The sequence below is a fragment of the Callospermophilus lateralis genome, chromosome 5, assembly GCF_048772815.1.
Source record: "Callospermophilus lateralis isolate mCalLat2 chromosome 5, mCalLat2.hap1, whole genome shotgun sequence".
Lineage (NCBI taxonomy): Eukaryota > Metazoa > Chordata > Mammalia > Rodentia > Sciuridae > Callospermophilus > Callospermophilus lateralis.
In genome coordinates this window covers 154,160,550-154,172,614 of record NC_135309.1, presented here as the reverse complement: position 1 = coordinate 154,172,614, position 12,065 = coordinate 154,160,550, and the positions used below count along the sequence as shown (strand labels likewise).

Here is a 12,065-nt window from a genome sequence, read left to right as displayed (position 1 = left end):
GCCCAGCACCCGACTTCTTGCATGATGAGACTTTAGATTGGAAAAGAATAAAAAGGCTACGTGTTATCTTATAACGGGGTTCAGGGTAATATGGCCCCCAGTTATTGTAAAAGAGGATAATTCTTATATTTTTGTAAGAACTATTTATTGTAAGCCTGTAACAGATTCTGATAACAAGACAATAGTAAAGGCGTAATTTTCTCATACACTCAATTTTCCCAAGAAGCAAGCTCAGCTCTGGATCCCTACGGGCTGCGAAAGGCATTCATTAACTCTCTGAAGGAGCTTCAAGAGTTCCCTCTGCTGAAGCAAATCAGGCTCAGTGCTGGTGAGGGTGTTGTTGTTGTTGTGACCAACACCTGTCTGGCCAAATTACCTTCTCCAAAAAAGTGTGTTCATCTCAGCTGACTTTAAGAAAACCAAGAACAAGGATATCATGCAAACTGCTATCAAAGTCCCTTATCTCCCTCACCCCAGTCACTGAGCCAGAGCCCAGTGATGGGTGCGGGCCCAGGAGGCCCTCAGGATTCCTGCTTACTCAACAGTCCACGGTATTGATCAAAAATCCCAGTCCTTGTTCAAGTATTATATGGCACTGCCAAATTTCCTTAACTACCTCCCCTGAGACTTGATTCAGGACTCCAACATAATCAAGTATGCACTTCGAAGGCTGTTACTGCCTCAACAGCTAGTCTGGGCGGAGCCCCAGCATTGGTCCTGCCACACTGAGGTCAACTAACAGCACCCACTGATGAAGCTGGAGTAAGTGCTCCTAAGACAACTTCCAACTTTCTGTCTCCAGGACTCACGTTCTGTAAATTAAAAATAAAGAGAGATGGTTCTAAAAATCGAAAGGAGGAAAGAGAAAGGAAGGGAAGAAGCATGAGACAGACACATAGCAGAGCTTGCAAGAGCCACCCACAGGAAGGGTAAAGACAGTGGGAGGTGCAGATGCAAAGATCCTGCCGATAAACCTTCAGGACCCATAGAAGGGGCCTTAGGGAAAACTCAGCTCCTCACTGCTGAGGAGCCCAGGAGGAAGTCCACAGCAGCTTCAAGAATTCAGGCAGCTGTGCCACAACAGTCTCGTTAAAATCCTCGACATTGGGGCTGGGGATGTGGCTCAAGTGGTAGCGCGCTCGACTAGCATGCGTGAGGCACTGGGTTTGATTCTCGGCACCACATGGAAATAAAATAAAGATATTGTGTCCACCTAAATCTAAAAAAATGAATATTTTTTTAAAACTCCTTGACATTTCTTTGCCTAAGTTTGCATGTTCCCTAGAAGAAATGCTGACTCAGAAAAAGAAAGTTTATAAATCCTTAACCATTTTTCACTGAGCATTAAGTTATCTCATAAAAAAGAAGCAAAGGAAAGAGACACAGAGTTGTGTTTCTAGAGCATGGTTAAGTGAACAGACTCCAGAGGGGGCACAATCAAACCCCAGTGTCACAACTTCTAAAGTCTCACACCAGACCCACTGTGTTTTCTAAGAGCTCTTAGACAACAATTCAGAACTGACAGTGTTTGCTGTCTGAGTACAAAATTTTTACCTAATATTCTAAAAGTATAATAAGGAATCAAATGAAAGTACAACCTAGACATGTTCAGAATACCAAAGGTCGACAGGTGAGTAGAATTCACAACAGAACAAACTTTTCAGAAAAATAAAGCAACAAAATACCAGAATAATAATGCAAAAAAAGAAACAGATACCCTCATAATCAGTGTGGAGAAAGCAATTAATAACAGGGTGATTTAAGAAATATATGAGTAGATAAATGGTGAATAATTTTCTTTAGGTAGAAGAAAGATACTTGTGAATTAAAGGAGAAAACACAATTATGGTGGGAAAGCGCAGTCCTGTGAGAACTTTTCTCATATTATTTTCCTCAGTGGAAGGTTCAGCTCAATGCAGAAGAGGAAGCAGCCACACTTCACTCACCTGCTTTTCTGTGAGAATGACCCTCCCCAGGAGCTGGTCCTCCAGACCCTTCATGGTGACCGTGAAGTCGATGATGGAGGTTCGAGCACTTATCTCAGGGGTGTAGGCTGGATTGGGCAGTTTGGTGGTGATGTACAGTCTGAAGCCATCCATGACATCTACTTCCTTGTCACCAACTTTCACCTTTTCCATTAAAAAAAGTAATAAAAGAAAGATATAGCTTACTGTGCCCTTTTGTATAAGGTCAAATATTGCTTTAAAGCATTTTGCAACTGGAGATAATTTGTATACTAAAAAAGAAAGGTCACTAGGTACTCTCAGGGCTTCAGCCCACTGAGATACAGGGAAGAAAGTAAGGCTGGCCAGTACCTTCCGATATACACCATGGAATAAACACAAAATTTGGCACCAAAATTGTTGTGATCACACTACAGAAGCAAGCTGGAGCCCTCACCCACAGAGGAGCCAACAACCTCTGAAAAATTTGTTTCAGAGATTGATACTGACGATGCCAAACATGGCTCAAAAGGCTATAGAAAGGCTCAGTGTTCACATGTTGAATTTCTTTAGGAGAAATAAGAGAAAGCCCTCAAGCAAGTACCAAAAGTGGTTTGAAGGAACAGGTCAGGTGGTGTGGGGTTGTACAGTGTTTAAGAGGCGGAAACGGGCCTATGCAGGAGTCTGTGTGGTTTTAATTTCCAACCAGTGCCAAGGGAAGAAGCACCCAGGCTTTCTTACCAGCTTTCCCACATGTGGAAGAAAGGGGCTATCAGATATCAAATGGAATCGGCCTCCTCATTACAGAAGTAAAGCATACATGCCTGAAAGTGTTGCTTTTGAACACTTCAAGCCCGACTCAGGAAGGGCAGAAAAGAAAAGGACCTCTTGCCACCCTCTGATCTGAGTTGCTGCTTATTGAGAGAATTACACCTACGTCGAATTCACCTGGTCTCTTGTTGTTATTCCGCACACTGTTATCAACTGGATTGACCTACCTTAAAGGTAGATCCAGTTTTAATGAAGTTTCTTTCCAAAATATTATCCAAAGCTGGATCTAGTTCCTCCCCGACGTCTTCAATGAGCAAGGGCCTCCCAAGAGAGAGGCTGTCCTCCAGGTGGTTTCTGAAGTACTTGTGATTGAGAGAAGTGATCTAGAAACAGGATCTCAGCATTACTCTCGCGAGCCTCACGATGCTATGCACAGAGATAGACAACCGATGTCACATGATGCCTAAAGCATTCTCTCAGGGGGGGACAAAGAGGTGTCTAGAAATCCTTGGCTCGGAAAATCGCTCTTCCCTATACTGAAGCAGTAAATAAAGGCTGCCTGGCAACACTGCTCTCCCCTCACCAACACCACTTTGGGGACAAACATGGAATAATGAGGAAGTGCTGTGCATATAGTGGAATACAGCTCTGCCCTTCTGTTTATTAAAGAGAGCCGAAGGCCCAACAGAACACCATTGGAAGAGGGCATTCCTGGGGATAAACACAAGAGCAAATATGAGATTTGGGGGAAATTTTTGTTATCAGACTTAAGCTGCCATCTGTTACTGTTACGGTTGGCATCTGGGATTATCAAAGAAGAATCCATACGGCTTTCAAATATTTCTTTGTTTTGGATTGCTAGTAATCCAGGGAAGCAAAACTTATCAGCAATATAAGTAGCCTCGAATACAAATTACCTGGAGTTCACGGCCACTTTCTTTGTTTCTAATCCAGATCTTGCCTTGAGTCTGTGGATCGATTAGCAAAGGGTAGCGTGATGCCTTTGTGACAATGATTCCATTCTGAATGGACAGGTCATCATTGGGCAGACCCTGGAGGTTCCATTCACTAATAGTGGGGGCATCAATCAAGAGCTCACTGAGATTTAGATCCTTCCCAAATGGAATTTTCCTGGCTTTCATTTCTTTCTTCCAATCATTTAGCAGCAAATCTCGAAATTCTTGGTTAAATGGACCAGAATAAGACAGAAAAGCTGTAGCCAACAATACATCACCTAAAACAGAAAACAAACACCACTGAAATATGTTATGATCATTCTCCTAATTTTTCAGCACATCAAAACTCAAAACAATTAAATTGATGACCATTTGTTAAAACTGAATTCCACAAATCAAATTGTAACCCTGTGCTGCCATGCTGTGTGAATAAGCAGGAGTTTTGTACATTGTTAAACCATCCAAATAACCAACCAAAGAAGAGCTGCTGGTAGTCAGACACTGGATTATTTCAATTTTTGATGCAAGTTTTGTTGCTAGTTAAGAGACACAACACGTCAGAAAACAGAACCTTCATTCAAAATGCCCTTGATCAATATTCTTACATACTCACAGGAGAATTCCAAAGTGACCTGATCACTTTGGTGTAAGTCATCAACCCATCTAACCAGGAGAGCATAGATGTCAGACCATTATCCATCTCTCTGAAGTGGCTGGAGACAGACAGACACAGACACACACACACACACACACACACACACACACACAAACACACACACACACACACACAAACACAGAAAACTGAAATCAAGTCCTATTTGATTAAAGCTGAGGCTTCCTAACTTCCTATCACTATCAACATGATCTCATTAATAAAAGAATCCACAGACCTACGAGTCTTTTGGTTTGAGCTGCAAACTCTTTACTTTGCTCTGTCCATCTTTCCTTTTCACCTGCCAAGCCACTGATGAGTGTGGACGCTGTCTGCATCTTACGTCTGCACCGCTCTGCATCTTCAAGCAAGGTCTGAAAAGGTCGTAACCAGAAGAAGACTTTTATTGAGAAAAACATAGTTTCTGGCTCAAAAATGTAACTTTAAGACATACAGCATCTGCCCTCTGGGACTTGTGAGCCCTTCATTTCACAGATTCCGTTTCCATGTGTCTGCATCAGTCCAGTCCCATCTCTAATGCCTGTCCAAGGAACTTGGGCGAGTTCCTTCAGGTGGTACCTTGACCAAGTGGCCAGTCCCTCCCAGATGTTAATAACTAAGTGACTACAGAAATTCACATCACTGATGATTTCCCTTTAATGAAAAAACAGAGACAGAATACAAGCATACATGCTAATATCATATAGCCCCCCAAAAAACGTAAAGACATACATATCCCTAGTCAAGAATGAGGAAGTCTCTCATGCTAAAGTTCTGGTATCATTGCTGCTGTATCTCATGCCACACCTCCAGTACTTTAGATGAAATTTAGATTAATTACCATCAGATGTGGAACCTAAGGTTCCTGCACAAATCTCAGCCACATTGACTTAATAGATCCTTTCCTGCTGTTCTTTGTGGCAATAAAAGACCTTAAACCCAGACTTCCATAGCCTCTTGACTTCAGGCCTAAATTTTGTTTGCTTCTTGTTTGGTGTTTAGGGTGTTGGGGTTTGAACCCAGCCCCTCCCTGTGCTAAGCACCAGTTTTGCCACTGAGCTACATTCCCAGCCCATGGGCTTAGTTCTCAAAAACAAGTGATTCCATTTGTCTACACTTAAAAGTTAGCTGCTGATTTTTGTATAAAAATTTATAATTGTGAAATAAAATGAGTTTGAACAAATAATTAGCTATGTGAGCAGTCAGTCATTCAGTGGTCATTTATAATAATAAATATATGTCATAGAAATCTTTACCAGATTAATTTTGATAATTTAATACACATACATACATAAAGTCTAACATAAAGGATTATTTAACTTACAATGGCATATTAGAAGACCAAACCCTTGGAGAAAGAAATAGTATATGAAGAAGGGCTTACAACATCCAAGTAGTGCCTGACAGTCGCCCTCGTGCCCAAGAATAGCTACCTGCTTCTCAATCATGGCCTGTTCATACTCGGCCTGCACCACATCAAGCTCTGCTTGTTTTTCATCCAGCTCAACCTGGGCCTTGTGCAGATCCTGCATGGCCAGGACGTGGCGATTCTCCTGCACCACCAAGTTGGCCTGCAAGGGACACACACAGCATGAAGGGACAGGCAGGACACCATCTCACAACCTGAATCCAAAGTCCAAGAACTCAGCAAAGTCACAGATCTACACCTTTCCTTTGTTCCACTTCTAGAATCTTTTCGCATTGCATTATGTTGAGACCAAATCTTAATATGAATTTGTTGTGTTTGTACATCGAAACAGGTTGTTACAACAGAAAATTACAGTTCACTAGAAGAGAGATCAGCAATTTTCTTTTTCTGTAAAGTGCGTGATAGTAGATATTCTAGGCTTTTTATTCTAAGGAATAAAATCAAAGCTGTGATTTAATTACTCATACATAAAACATTTTAAAATGTAAAAACTCTTCTTTTTTTTCATGGACCATACAAATACAAGTGATAGCAAAAGCCAAGTTTTGAAACCAGTCTAGTTGTCTGCCAATAGATGAATGGATACAGAAAATGTGGTATACATACACAAAGGAATTTTAGTCAGCCACATGGAAGAAGAAAATCGTATCATCTGCAGGAAAACATGAACTACAGAGCACCACGTTAAGTGAAATAAGTTATAGAGTCAGACAGGTACGGAACATTTTCTCTCACTTGTAGAAACTAGTGAGGGAGAAAAACAGGGGAAGGATGTCATGAAAGTAGAAGGGGGGCCACTAGGATAGAAGGAGTAGGTAAGGGGAAGGAGGAGGGAAGAGTAAGGGAGGCATGATCCGATTATGTTGTATGCATGTACCAATATGCCACAATTAAATTCACCATTCTGCATAATCAATACACACCAATAAAAATAAATAAATAAAATGATAGCAAATACAGGTGGTGGGCTACATCTGGCCCATGGGCCATAGTTTTCTTATCCCAGATCAGAACCTTATACAAATATACAAAGGCAAGTTATAAAATATTGTAACAGCGAACATGGTAGAAAAAGAAAAAAACTGATTATGGATAGTTCCTGACTTCGAATGGTTCAACTTATGATTTTTCAACTTCATGTTGATGCAAGAGCGATACATGTTCACCCAATAGAAACCATAGTTGGACTTTGGAATCAGATCTTTCTCCCAGCTGGGGAAAAGAGTATGATCCTCTCTCAAGGTGCTGGACTTATGATACCTGAGTTGTGACCAAGTAACAATATGTTCTAAGGAAACTTTTAAAATAAATCAAAGACAAAAGTCAAAAGTAATATTAGCAAAAGCTGAGGTGTAGAAAATATCCCATGCTGGTTGGAATTTTGATTCTTTAAAAAAATAATTTTAATTCAATTTTCTGTTAAATCTACCAAATACTAAAATTTATTTTAATGGGTATATCTACTACTAGAAGCCATAATCCTTCCAAAGTTTGAGATGTATAGATTATTTCTTTAAATATACCTAAAGTAAATTATTTTCATCCTTCAAAACTTCAGGCTCCCAAGTTTTGCCAGAACATATCCTCAGGGGAATGTCAGAGTTCCATAATTGGCCAGAACAAGTGAACAGGCCAAGGCAAGGCTTAAAAAATATGGTTTAGAAAGAATTGACTTCTATGTCCTGCAACTGCTGCTGTGCACCAAACATGGAAGAAAAGCAAGGCCACCAGGTCAAAACACTTACCACAGCAACCTGCCAATGTCACACTGTCACAGGCCCAAGACTTGACTATTCGATAGTATTTTATTCAGAAAAAAAAATTAATAAAATTTATTTTAAGTAAAATGCTCAAAAGTTGTTAAGAAAAACCCTTCAAATCCAACTAAAAGCTCTAGAACTCTGGGTTGGCTACTTCAACTGTGAGCCAGTTTCTCCTTCAAAGTAATGAAAAACTACCCCCTAAGACTTTTTGTAACAACTCAATAATTTGACATTACAAAACCCAAGTCTAGTACCTGACACACAACAAGTGCCTGATAAATAATAGATATTGTTATTTTTGTCTATATTCAATATTTAAAGCTCTATTGTTCTGAGATCTTCTCTTGGTGTGGGTTGATATTTACTGATGTCCATGGGGTTTTCAAGGGGAAATCTCATCATAATGAGAGTGAATAGAATCTAAATTGTTACAGTTAGGGCTGGGGATGTGGCTCCATGGTAGAGTGTCCACCTGGCATGCATGAAGCCTTGGGTTGAGTGTCTAGAAGCATCACAAAAAAAAAGTAAAAATAAATAAATAGTCACAATTAATATTAGTTTAAATGTATTCACTAATCAAAGTCACATGGCCTGTTTATAGGGATTGTAAGATGAAAGAGAAAATCTCCTCAAGGACTCTGTTACTAATGAGTGGAGGCATTCAATCCAGAGTTTGGGGCATGCTGCCCTTGATCTCTGCCTCACTCATGAAGCAGGGTCTTACAAATGAAGCCCCTCCAGGAGTAAGTGAGGCTTGGGGCTGGGTCTGTCTTCCTTCTTCTGTTCAGCAGAAATGCCTGATGGTGACCTGCATCCCTTTCATCTACCTCTGCCTAGGGAAGTGAGCATGCAGAATCCACATAACTGTGTGCATCTTTCTAACTGACACGGGAGGGACCTGACAGGCTGAAAGCTCCAATGTGCTGCATGCACATAAGGTTACAGGAGGGCACTCAGGGTGGACTTCTCATAAGAAACAGTCAAGGAGCATGCAAAAGGCCCTCCCTCCTGATGGCATCCCCTCATTGACTGCTGTGTGATCTAGACCATTCTGGAACTGGAAAGAAGCTGAAATGTGGAAAACATTAAACACTGGGCAAGAGATTTCATTGTTCTTGTGTAAGTCTATTCAGAATATCCATGTTCAACATTTTTAGCTCATTATCCTTTAAAATAAGCAACAGTGGAATGAATCTGAATAACTTTCCATGTACACATATGAATATATCACAGCGAATATCACCATCATGTACATCCATAACAAATTAATTTTTTTTAATTATGAGTAAGTGACAGAAAATCAATAGAGGAAAGGAAGCAGGGGTGGGAAGATGGAAAGGGAAGGAGAGGTACTAGGCTCTGAATTAGAATAAGATGTATTCTGTGCTTGTATAATTATGCCAAAATGGATTCTACTGTAATGTGGAATAAAAATTAAATATAATAAAACAAAAACTACCTGTTGTAAATCCAAGTGTAATTCCCTTTTAGATACTATGGATGTTTATGCATGGAAAAAAAAGTGTAAAGGATGAGCTGTACTTCAATTTGCCATGGTGGGCATAATTCAGTTCTTAGGATATAAGAATGTGCATTTCTGAGCTATGCTGGAGTCCTCAACAGCCCCAGTATCCATGACGTCAGACAATATGACACCAATTATTTGCTCTAAATTTCTCCAAATCAAATGAAAAGTGTTCTTTTTTTGTCTAAAATGCCAAGGATCCCAACTACTTCCTAAATGGCCCTGGTATGGTAACATTAGAAAGTACAATGGAACTTGCAATCCTATACCAACTTACTGCTACTCTTGATTATGTTTACCTTGATCACCAAGTTTCTTGGGTAGTTTACAAATATAAGTGAATTTTAGTTGATGGTTGGGAAATATCAAACTTACACAAAACAAAATAATCAACCAAGATACAAGGTCTGACTTTTGAGACATCAATATTTTGTTTTCCAAAACTGCATTTGTTGAAGATTCAATGTCTTTTAGTGGTAGAGAAGCATCTAGAAATGAAGCTTAGCTCAACTACTCAAGGGGAAACACATACATAGCCTCAAAGTCACATTAAATAACAAATAGTCCCTAAAAGACAATGGAGGTGGGGTACTATGTATGCTTTAAACCAAGACCAGCTTTAAGAATTCTCTGCTTCTAGCGTCTGCCTCCTGATCCTGTCCCATTCACAGGATTCCCTGGCATGAGATTTTGGACACCATTGGGGAATTCTGGCTGTGATTTTCTGGGGATTCCATTGAGCTGACACTATGGTTGGGGGATAATATCCAGAAACCCACAATGGACCTCGTGTCTTTAGAAAGTCAGCCCATGCTTAAAAGTCTCACACAATTCTGATTGAACTGGGATTACAGAGAAGAAAAATAGAAATACCCTGTCCTGTCTACCTAACACCTGATCTCCCTGTGGGTTTGCGTACAATAATACTGAGACCAAAGCCTCTTGTGCTACTGTGACCTGGAGACTCCTCCAGCATGGCTCCCACAGTCATATCAGGAAGCTTACCTTCAGAGGCAGAACTTCTTTGTTTATAGAAAAGAAGGAAGCCATGGCTTTGGTCCAGGAACAAAGACCAGCAACATTCCCACACACGCGTTTAGCAGTTTCAATGTTGTAGTCTGCCATGTCAAAGTAAGGGCTCAGAAATTCTATCACTTCTTCATTGATTGTGTCTTTGGGGAATTGCTGTAGAGGAAAAGAGCAAAGTTAAGTAAAAACACTTTCTTCCATGAAATCAAATTCACATTATGTTCTCAGTGCAAAAGAACAAAAATGGATGGAATTTTGTCAGTATCTCAGGACATCAGGCCAAAGTCCTAAAGCAAATCACAGCAAGGATTGATTGAAAAGAAATCTGTGAGACTAACTTTGTCTACTGTAGACAAGAAATGCCAAACCTGAGTAAATATACTGGGATTCATGGAAAGTATAAATTATTTCGTGTTGAACACTCACAGGATTGTTAGAAATTTCAAGGCAATGAAAAATTCTTGTCATTAATCCTAAATAGGTGAATTACAAACCCAAAATATTAACAGCAAAAACCAAACACACACAGGCATATTAAGCCTAAGGACCTACAGGTTTAGCATTTATCAGCTCAGAATGTTTAATACATTCAGAGAGAAGTTCCATCAACCTCACCTATGTGAAAATAATAACTTGGACATTAAACTTTGAGGATAATAAATTAATTTCTAATCATAGACCTACTAAGAACATGAGAAAAATTAGTATCCTTTAAAATATAATTTTAAAATAGCAACAGAAATGGGTTAAATATGCTTCTCTGCATCAGAAAGAAAAGACTGACCAAACAATGAAAGCAGACCTTTTAAAATGGGGGTAGGGAGGTTTCTTCAACTAAAAGGGAATGCTTAAAATTTTTCTGAGTAGGAACAAATTTAGCACCTAAACAACTGAGTAAAATAGCCTTCAGACAACACATGTAACAGAACACGTTCTCTTTCAGAATAATTTGAGACAAATTTCTTTTATAAGACTTTACAAATAGTGAAACCAGAAGAAAAAAAAAACAGAAGAATATCTAGAAGCAACAGAAGCATGATAATGACAAGAAAACCAATAGTAAGAAGGCTTCCAAGAGCAGAGGATCTGCCACAAGGTAAATAAGGCAGGAACCTGGAATCACTTGCCAGTATTCTGATTAAAATCCAATTCCATTGTCACATAGTCTCATAGTTACCTGAGAAAAGTCTATGGCATACAAGTTTCATACGGTACTTATTATTACAGCAGCTAAAGGTGCCTCATAAGATATTCTAGCCATAGACAGTCACCTGAACAATGTCGAAATGAAAACCAAATGAAAGTGTGTGCTAAAGTTACATCTTAGGAAACAGGCTTGTGTTGGATATTCCCAATTAGTTAGATTGAAGCATAAAAGATAAAACTTCTGAAGAAAACATAGGAGAATTTTTTTCTTTCTTATAAGACAGCCAAGATCTAAACAGAACACAGAAAGTACTATTAATAAAAATAGTGATATGTTGGAGTAAATTAAAATTAAGAAGGTATGCTTATCAGAAGACACCACTAATAGAATGAACAACTAAGTCAGGAAGTGGCAAGAAATATTTGAAAATATATAAGTGTCAAATTAGTCATGTTTTATATATAAAGACATTTTACACAGAGATTAACTTTTTTTGTACAAGGGAGTAAACCCAGGGGTGTTTAACCACTGAGACATATCCCAAGCCCTTTTATTTTTTATTTAGAGACAGGGTCTCACTAAGTTTCTTATAGCCTCACCAACTTGCTGAGGCTGGCTTTGAACCTTCGATCCTCCTGCCTCAGCCTCCCAAGCCACTGTGATTACAGGCATGTGCCACCATGCACAGCGTGATTTAAAAATTTTTAATGGATAAGAAACTTGAGCAGGTATTTAGCTAAAAAAAATCCCAAAAGGCTTATAAACCTATGAAAATATCTTCAGCACTACTAGTCATCAGGGAAATTCAAATTATCCCCACAATAATAAGATGCTACTACAAACTCATCAG

General features: G+C 39.3%; 1 protein-coding gene across 1 annotated transcript in view; it reads right to left on the bottom strand.

Annotated features, from left to right (window-relative positions):
• The window catches only part of Dnah5 (dynein axonemal heavy chain 5), a 281,736-nt gene that overhangs the window by 54,532 nt on the left and 215,139 nt on the right, over positions 1–12,065 (bottom strand). The window contains exons 60-65 of the mRNA XM_077109537.1: positions 10,045–10,224; positions 5,756–5,893; positions 4,561–4,696; positions 3,632–3,948; positions 2,942–3,097; positions 1,947–2,129 (exon numbers count right to left, since the gene is read on the bottom strand). Coding sequence (XP_076965652.1) covers positions 1,947–2,129; positions 2,942–3,097; positions 3,632–3,948; positions 4,561–4,696; positions 5,756–5,893; positions 10,045–10,224 — 1,110 coding nt within the window. The remainder of the gene's footprint in view (positions 1–1,946; positions 2,130–2,941; positions 3,098–3,631; positions 3,949–4,560; positions 4,697–5,755; positions 5,894–10,044; positions 10,225–12,065) is intronic.